Consider the following 15,898-nt stretch of genomic DNA (forward strand, 5'->3'; position numbering starts at 1 on the left):
ATGAATGCAGATTTTTAGCTTCCTTGATATAAACTTGTTTTACAAATCATTTTCCCGGCCATTAACCAACTCGTGGTTCTTTGTGGCACTGCAGCTGCTAAACTCACCCATTCTTCACTTGTTTTACAACCAAGAAACTGTATTACTTAGATGGTTCCCAAACCTACCCCCTTTTTTCTGAAATGCTCGCTCTATTAGCGTTGCACTCCACATTTAACATGCATCCAGCATTTATTCCTGACTGTCAGTTGGAGTTTCTCATACAGGCCACATTCCAAGAGCCACAAGGAAAGCTTTTTCTCCCATTCCACATCTCCCCAGCTTTAAAATATTCAATTGTAATACAAGCTCCATCCTTTATTAACCTTTCCTTTTTCTGAGTCACACTTCTTACTGCTTGGGTCTTCCCCCCCTCCTTTTTGGGGTCCCAGTGCAAACCTTTCTAGCTCCTTTCTCCTACCAGCCTCATGAACTCTGAGCTCCTAGTAACTAAAGCCAACCAGGAGCAGAATGAAGACTTCATTTCACTGAGCAATACTGCCTGCCAGAGCAAAACCCAGGAAGTCCTTTTTATATCTATAAAAGCATGGAAGCCTTGTGGCAGCTTCAAACCTACAATGACTTAATTATTTAAATCATATTTTACACCTATTAACCATAGCATATCAAGTAAGAGTAGCAGCTGCTACATGAATTTGACCAGCTCACTTGCCCTCAGCAGATCACCCATCTGCTTGCTCTTCACCTAATATTTCTGTTTGATAGCTTGTAAAACAGATTCTTGCAATAGGTCAGGAACACAGTCAACTTCAAATTCCACATACAAATTTCTATGAAAACATATGGACATCTATACTGAGTGATGTCGAATTTAGAGAGGCCACTGATCTTATGAAAGTGGATAAAAGGAAAATTGCAGCCTGTGATGGAAAAACACTGACTCCATTACAGTGAATGAACAGAAGGGTGGAGAGTGAAGAACTGTATGTATAATTAATTCTAGTAATACAGACCTACAAAATTCATGGGTGCACACACAGCAAAATGGTGTGGAATACGCCTTTCTACATAACGTATCAATTTCAACTTCTACAGCATAAAAATATTGCTTCTTTAAATGATCAATAAGCTAAACTTTCCTGTTCACCAGTACTATTTTATAAAAATTGAAATTATGCTAATAAAGCAAATTATTCAAGAGCTATGTATTCCAGCATTTAAATTCTCATACCTTGATATTTTTTCACCTCAACTCAAATGAAAACATTTAGGAGGCACACACAGAGGCTTCAGTTTCTCTTTATTTTCTACTGGAGGGTATAGAGTCTTGTAAAGTTCTTTCATTTACAGTGCATGGGAAAACCACAGGAAAATTACCTGTTTCTGAAAAAACTGGTTACGCATAACATATCACTTTTCCTCCTGTGTGGCCTTTGGGAAGCAGAGGCTAGAGTACTTCCAAAAAAAAAAAGTATTCCTGGGATATTTTGCCTGGTCCATTGCTAAACAGTAGCACAGTGCCTGTGCTTGCCAAAGAACTGAATTTATCTACTACTGAATTTTCATGCTGGCAATAGCTTGCAATCCTTCACATGAAGGTGAGTCTATTGAATGCTGTTGGATCCCTTTGGTTATGGCAAAAAGACTGGCCTCAGTGCCTGGCAAGGCAGACTGGGAGTTGCCCCAGGTGACTGGAGGGTTGGACCCTCGATCTTGCAGCCCAGGTTGTTTTGCTTCTGTCTTTTCAGAGCAGCCTGGCACAATGGGAGATGAAGAATGGCACTTCTTTTCAGTAACCCTATCTTCAAGGCAACCTTGGTTCCCATAGCTGTGCCGAGTCCCTGCAGATTGCTACACAAGACATTTCATCCCTTCCACTACTGAAGCGAAGTCTTGGATAACCTGCTGTTCAAACACACAGCGGAGGTAGGATTTCTTTGTTACTAGGCTGCTCGCTGAGGTGCACAGCACATTTACCACATCCAGGAGGCCATTTAAATAAGACAGCATCAGATTAGACTTTGAAAAATTTCCTGCAGCCAAATTTCCCCCTACTTTAAAATAGGGAAATAGCAAATGTTCAGGTGAAAAAGAAATGCAACCCTAGAAACTTAGGTTGCAGTGACTGTGTTTCTACTTCACAGGTGAAAAAAGATCTATGTATCTGACCTAAAATAGGAAAACTAGCTTTAAGGTGAACCTCCTGGAACAGAAATCAACAGCAAAATTCGAAATTTATGGAACATGACATCTTTGTATTTAAAAAAAGGACAAGCTTCCTTATAACTAATACGATATAATTTTAATTCTTCCATTTTAAGTAGCCAAAAATCTCCCAGCAAATATGCAAAATAACTGGAAGATGGTCATTTTTGCATTAGTTTATAGCACTATTTGGAGATGACAAAATGCCTTCTTTTTTTCTTACCTTCAAGCCAAAGGAAGAATGAAAGATTAACTTTAGCAACTTAAAAAGCGATATAAATTTTGATTTAGGACAGATTACCTCATACTTGTCTGGAACTTGAACAAATGAAGACTAAAAATGCAAAGCATACGCAAGAACAGCTGTGATTTCTGACTTCAAGCCTGTTAATCTCCTTAGAAAAAGCTGGTTCAGTGGAAAAAGAGAAGACAAGACTGGCCAGGTGCTTTAGGTTCCCTCACAGTATAGCATATTTTCAGCATATGACTCTATTAATGATCATAAATCAAAGTTTAAATAACTTTATGATTGGCCATATCTGCAATTCAGAAAAATCATATAATATAGTTATCCTAGATAAAAGTGTATATAAATACAAGTAGCTTCACTTTTGCAGTTATGCCATGTATCAACAATGTTATAGTTAAAGGATTTTAGTGTTTGTAAGGTAGATCAAATCTGTATTAATGACACAATCACATTTCTTCATACCAGATTCCTGTTCATCAAGTCAGTCAGCAAAAAGTTCATGCTCACCTGATACCAAAATTTTGCACTTCAATAATTTACATCCCTGTAATTAATTCCATCTGAAATTACTTTTGAAATTTCACCAATAAACCCATTTTAATACTTTTTTGGTCTACAGCTCTCCTTCTCATAAATTCATTAGACATTTCCTGCAAGTCCCCAAAATAAGATTCACTGAGAATATAATTACCAGATTTATAATTGGAAATGCAAGCTTTAATCTCTTTGTTGTTTTTAAATTTCAATGCAGTTCTTTTCTGTTATAATCCCTCTGTTTTATAATATTTCAGAGGACCGCAAAGGAATTGGCACTCAAAAGCTGTTCAAGTCAGGCTGACATGAGCCATTCTAGCCGAGACCCAAAGACCTGGTTGGTGTGCAGCAGTCCCTCTCTCCAAATCCCCCTTTTTTCTGCTTCCATACTTTTTGACACAATTTGTCTCCCCTCTTCACAGAATGCTATGGGTTGGAAGGGACCTTTAAAGGTCATCTAGTCCAACCCTGCTACAATGAGCAGGGACATCTTCAACTAGAGCACTTGTCCTTCCACCTGAACACCAGTTGCTCTCTCCCATGATTTCCATCCCATCATATCTTTTGAAGGACTATCAGTATGTAACTTTTTAAATTAAACTAAATAAAACTTTCATTTAATCAGTAGAAACTAATGACCAAAAGCCTTTTCCCCTTCAAAAAGAGTTGCTCTGTTCAAAGAGGGCACAAAATGAAACACAGGAAAGTCCATGTGAACATCAGGAAGTACTTTTTTTTTTTTTTTTTTTTTTTTTACAGTGATGACCAATCACTGTAATCATTGCCCAGGAAGGTTGTGGAGTCTCCATCCTTTGAGATATTCAAAAGCCATCTCGACATGGTCCTGGGCAACCGGCTCTAAGTGGCCCTGCTTAAGCAGAGGCAGTTGGACCAGATGACCTCCAGAAGTTCCTTCCAGCCTCAGCTGTTCTGTGGTTCTGTGAAAGTGGTACTGGCTGTAGCTACCATATTTAGTAACAATTTGAAGAGGTGGCCGTTTTTGAGAGAATATAATTTTTCGTGCTACCTCCTACTGAAGAACATTTAACGAATCAAGTAAGAAATAAGTGTGTGTGTGCACGCATATAGTGTGTAAAAATATAACTGGAAAAATATTCATACATCTTTGAAACATTTATACACATTATTTCAGGGAACTGGTGAATGGAACTTGAGGAATCTCTTCTTTTACTACAATCTTTTAGAGAGGAAACAATGCATTTTTACTCAAATTAGTCACTGTATTTATAAATTCCCCAGAAAGTTGTTTCTGTGTTCACAGAGGGAGTTTTACTGTTTTCTTTGTAATAAAGACAAGAATGCAAGCACTTAAGTAAAGAACACAGCTTTAGCTCAGAGCTCAGACAGGTATGTCCAGGATCTACATTTAAGGTAGTTCTTCCCTTTGATTTATTTTTTATTTATACCATGCATTGAACTACCATAGTTTTAAAAAAAATCCTCATGAACATGTGATACAGAATAATTACTACAAATACTTTATTTAAAATAGGAAACCTCAGGACGAGGTGTTTGATTGGTCATGTACCTGACTGAAAAAATCTATGACAACTCTACCAAAAAAAGAAAAGTTTGTTGTTACAAAACAACCTATACAAATTTTTATTCACATTAATCATTTCAGGATGTCTGGAGCCAAAATGTGTATTAGGTTTTTGCTATGTCCTTTTGTGGCTAATACTCTACAATGCATATACATGCATACATACATGCATATATAAATAGTAAAGTACAAGCCAGATTTTTAGCGTTTGCATAACAACAATGCTACTCGCAGCATCAAGAGCTTGGTCTCATGTGCATACCAAGCAGAAGTCTAGACTGTTCACGTACCACTGATAGGAACATGTATGTTAATATAATAATTCTAAAATATTTTAAGCTAATTTAAAACTCCTATCTTCAATTTTTAGGGATGACAGGATTGTTTTGTCTTTCATTTTTTGATTTTTTTTTTTTTTTGCTTAACTCAAACTTTCAGTAATTACTGATAACTTTTAACTTCATTTAAAAAAATGTATTTCTATGCCTGATTACAGAGTAATTCTTTTCTAATAACTTTGGCTTCTGAGGCTTGGAAATGTAGTCTTGTTACTTTAACTCCTAAACAGAATCCTTCGTAATTTTTTGTAAATTCTTGTAAAGTTGGATAGGTATATCCACCAGATTATATCAGTAAGGACATCAAAAGAGAGGGGTATGGTAGATACAGATACACAGAACCTTGAAATTACTGTGGTTCAAGACTGGGAAGGAAGCTTTCCTGGAAGGCAGGAAAGGAGAAAGGAAGGTAACAAGTGCTGTCACTTCACACAGTATGTATTGGTGTATGCAAAACCTCACTATCACCACCATAACAAAAAAAATATCCTCATGCTTCAGAGGCCAGCTTAGATATGGATGTCTGAAGACCCATCCATGATGTGGCATGGAAGCACACGGAGGAAATCACTCAGTGAAAATAAGTAAGGTTTTCAAGTTCAGGTGCTACATTAAGCAAACTCAAGGAAGAAGTTAAGGAATGAAGGCATCAAGGTCGGTGATTGCACAGCAGTAACAGAAAATGCTTTGAGAAGGGGGAAACCTTTTCCATGTCCTTCTAACTTCAGGAAGTTCATTACAATTAGATTGACGCTTTTCATGATAGATAAATAGATTGATAGAGAGATATTACATGAGGTCTTGACTTCAATGACGCACAAGCCCTCCAGGCCTATTTAACAGAGCGCTAAATCCTTATTGCCATCAGCAGCAGATTTAATGATCACAGAAGAAATTAATCACACATTGCCTCACTTTTCTCAGTGCACAAGCTGATCACCATATTAAAAGCCTATTTTCTTCCTTCTAGGTTTTTCTTCATGAAAATAAATCCATAAGTAGGTATTGCCTGCTTATCAGTGGTTGTAAGAACATCTATTCATCAAAGACTTCAAAAAACCTATACTGTATTTACATCCTTTGCAAGTCATGAACTGTTCTTCTTTATCAGGTATTAAAAACTTAATTTTTATCACCTGAAGTTGCTTACAAAGTCTATAAAGGTCAAACATTCTCTTTTACTCTAACAACCCAAGCCATGGAGAGACAACACCTACCAGAGGTCCCATAGCACTCTAAGTGATCCTAACTTCTTTCTATTGAGATGTTCGGGAAAGACTAGCTATACGATAATTGAAATAGGGAGAAACTCCTATGATTATAAAATTATCAAAATATAGTCCTCATGAAAATCATAGTCCTTAATGAAGAAAATCCAAGAATAGCACAATGATCAATTCCTGCTTCCTAACCCATCTACCACAGCACTGTAAACCACTTCTCTCTTGGTGAAAGATGAAGCAGATGCACTACCGAGTTGAAAGCCCAGGAAATACCCACAGGGAGATAACTGACCCGAGTGAAATGTACTGTCATGTAAGGCTGTCTCATGATGAGACAAGTGTGTTCATCCTCCAGTGAAGGAAAATCAGGGGTATGTTTACATCAATTGTATCTATGTCCATTAAAGATTACAGAAGTCCACTTATTGGGGTGGAGAATAAGCCTGATTCAGCAGTGGCATGAAGTAAAACAACACATCCCTTAGAAGGTGTACACTGCAAAACACCCTGGCATAGTCTACATAAACTATACCACACATAACTGGAGTTCATTCAACTTTTTTTTTTCCCAGATTAACAACAGAATTTTATCAACAGTGGAAAATACAGAGGAAAACATATATGTGCGTGTGTGTATATATGTTTCTATTAAAAAACCAAACATGTATGTATTTTGTCTTTTTTGTTGGTATTTTTTGGTTTGTGTTTTCTTACCTTCTACTGCTCTCTTGAAGAAAACTTTACAGCTGCCACATGTAACCACCCCATAATGACATCCAGACGCCTCATCTCCGCACACCAAACACACTTTGGAAGGTCTTGAAGATCCAGTTGATACACTTCTCAATGAAGAGCTGGAGCAAAAAAACAAACAACAAACCAAACAAAACAGCTATGAATATTTCAGATCACATTGGCCATAATGCAAAGTTGAATTAAGAATTTATAACAGGTATATTGCTCAAGGCACCTAACAATTAGGAAACCACAACTCTCTCTGGCAGTGCCTGGTTGAATATGTGAATTGCTTTAATTAGTAAGTGCAATATTTTTATTGTCTATTTTAAATTACCCATAATATATCAATGTCAATGTGAGAAGTTACCACAAGGACAGTGGCATTTATTGGTAGCAGATGATTAAAACTGAGAATAAACAACAAACAAACCACTCTGGCAGCAACCTGATAGCTGTAAATTTTCTTTCTTTCTGTTTGTTTCAAGCCTTTACAACTAAGGAATACCTGTAACAAAACCACTAAGACCAATTCATGAAGTAGCACAGCAAAGTGGCATGCACTCTCCTGTCTGCATTCCTGCTTACCTCTACGGTGGTCCTTCAGCTTGTATCTAATGTTTCTGTAATTTAACAGCTTACTTCCAAAGTAGCTTTGAAGCCTTTTTACATTCTGCAAGTGCAGAAGACCCTTCCATAAGACTGTAGGTGCCAGAAAAGCAGCACCGGAGGTTCAGAAAGCATTCCGAAGTTTTGCAGACTGATGCATCTTGCAAACCCAGCTTCAACCATCTACCACCTTCTTAAAAGACTAAGCATTTCTGTTGTTGGGGTTTTTTAAACCATGACTCTCAGAGGGTATCTTTAGGAAGTATTTTCCACTGGCAACTCTAAGACAGTGCTCTTCAAAAACAAGTCACATTTCATGATGCAGTGAGTCTCCTTCCTGCCTCCCTCAGGAACTGGAAATGCCACCCTAATGTAATCAGCACGCTCAGAGAAACGTGCCAGATACTGAAGGAGATGAAAAGCTTTAGATCCCCTCCCAAGCCTCTGGAGGGCTGGGGAAAGTCTGTCCTTCCACGCAGCCTCTCTTCTCCAGGTAAACGTGACCTCTTGCATTTCTTCACACGTTCTGAATGCTGCCAAACAACTACTACAAAAACAACCCTAAAAGACTTTACGCCGGTGGTGAAATAATCTGATAGTTCAAATTACAAGTCACAGGCTATTTGTTGGTCAGTCATTGGGAAGCGAAGTTCACAGGTAGTCTGAACTCAAGATAACCAGCTTGCTTAAGAAATTTCAAGTATGCATCCTTTGCCTTTTTCCAATTTTCTGTCTTCGTTTAAAGAAGTATACAGAGGCCAAGTAATTTATCCAGGGGCACAGCACGAATGTCACTCCAGATCAAGGACCACAACTCTCCTGGCCCGCAGCTTGACTGTAACATCAAATCTAAATGTCTTTTTAAATGACAGCATTCAGATGCTAATCAAAGTGTTCCAAATAGTATTCCTGCTCTTGTCTGCTCACTAGTCGGTTAGATTTACTAGTTTTAGTCCTCATGCTATTTATACTTTCATTACATAACATCACACTACTTAATAATTGCTAGGTGATGGCATTAGCTCATCTGTTAGAGAGACAAAGGAAAGCCTCACCAAATCTATGTTAAAGTAAGTTCTGTGTGCTCAAAGTCACAGTCATACCCATGCACACTGCATTAATCCAGCCCTATGGAAAGGTACCTTCTTCAGGATTTCCATGACTGTCCTGGTATTCAACTCTGCATTTGGATTTGTTTAGGCAATGAACAGGACTTTCTCCCTCCAGCACGTTTCATACTCAATAAAAAAAATTAAGCCTCTCATTAAACAAAATTCTTCAAAAGGTATCTGCTTTCTAGAGAAAACGTCAATAACCTGGAAAACTAACTCCTTGAATTTTTTTTTTTTTTTCTTTTTCATTGCAAACAGTGGTATTTTGTCGTAGAAGGGAAACATTTCAATTCTGACATACCACCAAAATGTCTTGGGGCATTTGTAATTTTGATGCTGCATATTCCTATTTCTTCACAAGACTAGCAAACATTTTCCTAGTCTTTCTACTCTGAAAAAGGTTGTTGTATTTTTTTTTTAAATATCTAGAGAAGGTAATTCTGTTAGAGGAGCTCTTTCTGTGGTGAAATGGAGGTTTCCAGGGTATCACAGCAGTTTGCATGGGTTTTTTTATTAATATATATACACACACACTTTATATATATACATACTAAGTATATATATTATTTTTAGTTGAAAATAAATCATCATGTAGGATTTGCAGAAGGTGGGAGAGCCTTTTTTAAGATACAAGCTACTCTATATAATTTCATTTTCACAGAATTATTTGTTAAAAAAAGCCAGTAAAGACACATTGAGACACCAGTTGATCCATGACTATTATTAAATGCCTACCTAAGACATAATCTATAGTATATTTTATACAGTGCTTCTCTAAATGAAAGGCTTGAATATAGCTGAAAGGTGAAGGTACAACTTGAATACAAAGCATGTATTCAACTACTCAGCCACAGCATCACAGGTAGAAACTTAACATTCTGGAGTAAAATTAAATTAACTCCCATGCATCCTTTTAATCAGTTTAAAAGTGAAAATAGGTTAAAACATAAATGAGATATTTTCATTCTTAATAGGAGTAGCCAACATGGAGCAATTCTCAAACACTCTATTGCAAAGAAACACTGATATTAGTTGTTGGTACTTAAATTTCCTCCAACTTGTGCCAGCTTTAGCTAAGATTGTCTTCTAATGAACAATATTTGGCTTGTTTTTAAAATCTCCTGTTCTCTTTCACCCATGCTACACCAAAGTATTTGCCAATTTAAAATGCTGCTACGTTACCTCATACAAAAAGTAAAGTGGTGTTTGTACATACCTGCAAATAATAAAAGGTTGAGTCCAAAAATTATGCTCAAATCTTATCACTAAACCTCAGATTAAGTCATTCTCTCCATGGAAGCTTTTCTTTCTCAACAAGGCACACACAGACAGTTACACCTTTTCCTCCTGAATCTCTCTCGCATTCAAGCTGTCATTCCTTTCTTAGAAACTTGACCATGCTGAACAAGATCTTCATCAAGATCTGACTGGGGAGCAAACTACCCCTCTGCCTTCATTTCAAGGCCAGGTAGCCAGTGTTTATGATGCAGAAACACACTATTTATTCATCACTTTTATGAAACCAATTATTTAATTAATTATAGCTCTATATCCTGTAATATGTACAGGGAGAAAAACAACATTAAAAAACCCCAACACTTTGAAAGTGCTTTTCATGCATGCTCCAAGTTAAATATTTCCCTTTTCATTAATTTTCCACAGAAACATCCCATAAATTTCTATCAAGGAATCCTAATGTAAACTGGTATGCAGGAGAAGTTACAGGCAGGTAACACTTAATAGGTAAAAACTAAGTATTAAATTCAGTTGATTGTAACAGGTACATACATTAATTTAATTGTAGCAGTTTGTTTTTGAAGCCCAGTTGTTTGGGGTTTTTTTGCTCCATATGAGAAGTTTAGTTACAATAATCCAGGTTTAGGTAATACATCACATTCTCTTTTGAAAAGTACAAGAGTTAGTCCAAATAAGAATGGGTACCATAAAAAGAGATCAGGAACTTAACAACTGTCTCCCTGGATAGCAATTAGCCTACTGCCAAATATCTATTTGAATGACACGCTAAATCTAATGACTTCTATGGGCCACAGCAGGATTGAGTCTTAAACTTTAGACCAAGTAAAACCACTGTGTTTGCACATTTGCTCAAATCCAAATTGGAGCCTAACAACTATTGCTATGATATTTAACAGGTTTGGTTTTGGTTTTTTCGCAAACTTTCACACAATGGACTACTGCTGACCCCGAAAATTTCTTATGGGCAGCAACCTACTCTCAATATAAACTTCTAACTGAAAACACAAGAAATGTGAAATACTGCAACAGAACTGGCTACTTACCACTGCTTTCAGAAGCCAGTGGTTTCCACAGGTTGATTAGGTGTTATTACTTTCACACCTCTCTCATTATTTCAATACAAAGAAAAAAAAAGCAGCAAACACATGCCCACCATACACACACTCTGCAGGATTCAAATACAGGAGATCTAACAGAGCATACATATTTTATCACAATGTTTTTACAGCCAAGGGCAGCATGGAGCAGTTTAACAATGCCAAATGTGTCTTCTAAATGATTTGTAAAATGGTTGCTTAGATGGCTCCACTAACATTTGTCACGTTGTAGGGTATGTGATTAGGAATAAGTCTGATTTATTATCCTCAACAGTGAAAATGCTGGCAGTTAAAGGCTGACCTTGACTAGCCATTGCCATCAAGCTCATTTGTGTCTCTGCAAGTTGGCTTGACTAATAGTTATATGGAGAATTAATTAGAAATAACAGATTTTGTAAAGAAGAGTCAATAAACCCACAGATAATCCAGCATTTTAAAAGCCGATTATACAGGTTATTATGCTTTTCAAACCAGATGTCATATAGGAGCACAGTTTAAACAAACGATGCCTCTATGATGATAAAATGAAGCACTCCAAAGAAGCATAAGCCACAATATGAATCCCAAACTCATTTGTTGCAAGTACTTTTATTATTATGAGATCTAGATGAGTCCTTTTTAATTCCACATCATTGACTTTTTCATACAGAAATTTTCTGGTAGTAAAACAAACAGAAGGAACCTGGGTATACCTCATAAAGTTATGCAAAAAAGGTAAAATTTGAGATCAACATAACATTTTCACCTTTGAGAGGAAGAATAGTCAGATTCAAAATGCAGAGACTGCCAGCATCTTCATTCTACCCTCTTATCCCATTCTTAAGGGGTGTAACCTCCAGCAAGAGTCATCATCTACTGGAGACCGCCACATGAAAATCTGTGCACACAGATGCTGAAACTAACCTTCCTGTGGCCCAAAACAAGAAGGGTGTCTTTCAATGGTATTTCACAATCATGACATGAACAGTCTGGCTGAGCACGGAGACCCAAACTTGGCCCACCTTTCACAACCAAGGAAGCTCAGATGGTGAGGAGGCAGCCAAAAGCTGATCAAGAGCCGCCCAAGAGCCCCCAGCACCGCCGAGCTGGTCGTGCCACTACAGCAGCACACCCACATGCTTGGTCCTCACCAACTTCAATGCAGCAGGCCAGCCGATGCCGCCCAAGGGAGAAAAACTCCCACGCTGAATGACAATACAACTCCTCACAACCTGGCACTAAAATGAAGAGACTGATTGACAAGTTTATGCTACCCTGGAAATACACTCTTTTCCCCTTCAAATAGTACCCTGAATTCCTCCTGGTTTCCACAGCTAATCTTACATTCCTGAGTGCTTCCCTTGACTGGTCACTTCTCTAGTAGCTCTCCTAGTATCTTCCTTTATTTAACTCATCATTCACTCAGTCATCACAGTAGATAGCATAACTATGTCCTCCTTCACATTACCTCTGTTATTTTTGTGCATGTTCACACAGAAGCAGCAATTTCACTGCCTGAGATAACTCTAACTAGTTATTTAGAAAACGTTATACTGGTCAAAAAGTTGTCCAACAGATTATGTGACCACTACATAATAGAGATCGTGACCAAGATCATTAGTGGCATGTATCACCTCCTGGATTTTGCTCCATGCTGCTAGTTTTAATTGTCAATACTAAGGTTTGATCAGCATCAGTTTCACCTTGTGTAGCCCAAATTTTTTAAAAAGTTTCACTGCAGGATGGCACCCAGGCTCTCTCCTACAACTACTTGCATAAAGCAGATTAGCAGACTGGAAAATGGTATTTCTTAAATGTCAGACTATATAAACCAATCTTCTTGTCAGCAGACCAGGAAAGCATAGAGAAGTGAAAAGGTGCAGAGATGAAACGATCAGATTTTCAGAGGAGAAGGCATCACATGGGACCTCGTGAATGCTGAGCTAAGGACCACTGAAACCAAGCCAGCCATGAGCCTCAGCAGCAACATGCAGCCGGAGCAACATTTACCCTCTGACATTTGTCAGAGGTGCACACAAATTGCTAAATAACCTAGGTGCAAATTCTGCTGGCTGAGTTTCTCGGGGCATTATCCTTTACGTTTATGTTTCCTTGGATAAAACAATAGGACTCATATAACCACTACCAACCCTTATACCTGCAGCCTTAAAAAATAGGCTAAGTTGTCTTGTTTTTTTAAGACTAAACTTAAAAAGCCAAACAAACTTTAAGACTCAGAAACGTTGAGCAAGGTCTAAATATTTTAAGAAAGCTAACTGTGTACTTTAGTGCATATTATGGATGATAGACACCAAGCATAACATCTGAAGCAGTGCACACTTAGTCTGACATCTGGAGTATTGTATCAGTCTGTAAGTAACATAAGTGGTTAGGGAAAGAATTAATTTTTTTCTTCAATGTCTTCTCGCTACTAGAACAACAAAGATAATAAAAACATCCATTGAAAACACATTTTCAACGTGAAATATTTGGGAAATTCAATTAAGGAAGAAAAATGACATAGAAAATAGTATCTTCTTCTGCTATCTATCAATTATTTTTTTAAATATCCCAAACTTCAGGATCCAGCAGCTCTTACTTGGATTACTATTTATTCACTTCTGTTTGTTTTGTTTTAGCAAATGATGATGAACTCATGAAATCCACTATTACTCCCTGTAATTTAAAAAAAATGGACCAGTATCTTACCAAAATAAACTTGTTTTGCCACCTATAACTTTGAAGGTATATCTTTAAGAAATTAAAAAAAAAAAAAAGCACACACCAAAAAAACCCCAGATAATTCAGCAGCTCTAATACAACATTTAATTTAGTGGTTAATCTGAATTTTTTTTTTTTTTAAGCACAGAGGTATTTATTCCAAGACAGAAAACTTTCAATTGAACTGCAGACACTACAAGCCTAATACAAATATATAGATTACAAAATTAATCCAGCATTTATATTTTTTTTCTCTTAAGAAATGCTTAGTATGATAAAACACGTAGGAATCAGAGAGGAAAGCGCATTTTAGTTAAGAGAAAGCAAACTGAGAAATCAGATGGTTTCTTTCCTCAGCAGCTCCAGCTTACACATTAAGTTACTTTATTTAGCAATGCCTAAGGATCATATATCACACTTTCATACCTGGATCTTAATTATGGTAACAAGCAAAATCTGACATGCACTGACAACAGCAAAGGTCCCACCCTTTCTCCCAACCCCCCCCCCCCCCCCAAATCTAAACCAATTCACTCAGGATTTTTGAAAAAGCATTTAAATTGCAATGTTTATTCTGCAAATAGAAGCTGATGTGTTCTCCTGTGCTGTAGTCACCAGTGAACAGGTTCTTGTATTTAGTTTAACCTTAAGGCATATGTTGATTTTACAAAATGAAGCAAGTGTACTGAGCTCCTTCAATTTCCATTTACCTTAGTGGATGCTGACAAGATGCAGCATTTTCCTCAAACCAGCTGTAAGCCTTGACTTTTCCTTGACCTCTACTGAAATCATTTGGTAGCAACTATAGTTGCCTATCCAAATTTTACCTCAAAATAATCTGTTGACTACAGAAAAATACAAACTTAAGCATAAACAAATGTGTTCTGGTGGACTGAAACTGAGGAGCACTTATCTCCTAGGGAAATAAATCTACTTTTTACCTACCGATTTAGTGATCGGAGAAGTGTAACATCCTCCTAATATTCTTCTGCAATGCACTTTGCTCCTCTAACTACTGTCACAATGTACCAAGATCCAACTGCCCCAGGGAAATCTACTTGTTCTGTGGGTTTTTTTATGACATCAGTGTATTTATCTATTGAAATGGAACAGTTAACCTAGACAGGGAGTTTCCTATCAGGAGAAAACCTCTGGCTTTGGAAGCCAGAGAACAACAGTAAGCCTCGCAGCATATTTGCTCTAACTTTTCATATTTGGTCCACTTATAGAACTACTGCAGTTTAAATGCATGCAATGTTGGTATTTGTGCTGCTGATTTTAAATTGCTGTGTATTGCATAGCAAGATAAGGCAGGAACAGTTTCTCTGGAAAACGATCTAGTTAATTATTGAAGTGTGTGTGTGTGGGGGGGGGGGGCAGGATGCAGGGAGTTCATTTAACTCTTTTCCTGCACCTGCTCACCTGCCACAACTAAAAGGAAAGAGACTCAGCTTTGAAAATTCCATTTTTCATAGCACCATCTCATCTTCTGCCTCTGAAAAATATTTAAACTAGCTGTGCATCCTGATCACTCTCACACCAGAGCACAGTAGTGTTTAGCCAGTGAGGCTCTGCTGCCTTCTCAGTCAGCAACATTTTAAAACTGCATAAAATGCAGTGATTCAAGTGAGATTCACCTGCTGATGGGGGCACCAGTGGGAAATCATTACCATGAGGAACTGCAGGCAAGACAAGACTGCATGACTGTTTTGCTCTGCTATTGAGGACTTTAAGACAAATTGAACAAGCATGGAAGAAAGAAAAATATACATAGAAGTCAAATGCAGGGGGATGCTACCAGTAATGAGAACATCTCTTTAAAAAGCCTCCTCTTTTCAAATAAAGCTTACTACTTTTTTCAAGTTCTTCCCTTAGTCTAAACAAGCAACTCCTAAAAATACCTGCTTTTGCTTGCAAGCTTTATTTTATGGAATCCTTATTACAGCAACCTGAAGTAACATCAATGACCAAAGTATTGACCGTTTTCAAACTTAAGAAGTGTCATTCTGTTGCAGAGACAAAAATCTACCTGGTATGTCTGGCAAGGGCTTGGCCCCATAAGTCTTAAAAGAATACCTATATCAAAAATACTAGTTTATAACAGAAGCAGCTTGGTCCAGTCGTACATACTTGCCTGTTACAAACTCTTTGCTTTATCTTCTGAGTGCATGATATGAGGATGCCACCACACCACTAATGCCCTAACCACACAACATAAAAAGTTTACAAGAGTTCTGTAATCAAATAAAAAAAATTAAAATATTTCATAATAGC

General features: G+C 37.4%; 1 protein-coding gene across 4 annotated transcripts in view; it reads right to left on the reverse strand.

Annotated features, from left to right (window-relative positions):
* Positions 1-15,898, reverse strand: part of NR3C2 (nuclear receptor subfamily 3 group C member 2) — a 218,241-nt gene that overhangs the window by 90,498 nt on the left and 111,845 nt on the right. For all 4 annotated transcript variants that reach the window (XM_075751262.1, XM_075751263.1, XM_075751261.1 and 1 more), the window contains one exon: positions 6,829-6,968. In XM_075751262.1, coding sequence (XP_075607377.1) covers positions 6,829-6,968 — 140 coding nt within the window. The remainder of the gene's footprint in view (positions 1-6,828; positions 6,969-15,898) is intronic.

This window comes from Balearica regulorum, chromosome 4, assembly GCF_011004875.1.
Source record: "Balearica regulorum gibbericeps isolate bBalReg1 chromosome 4, bBalReg1.pri, whole genome shotgun sequence".
NCBI classification, from domain to species: domain Eukaryota; kingdom Metazoa; phylum Chordata; class Aves; order Gruiformes; family Gruidae; genus Balearica; species Balearica regulorum.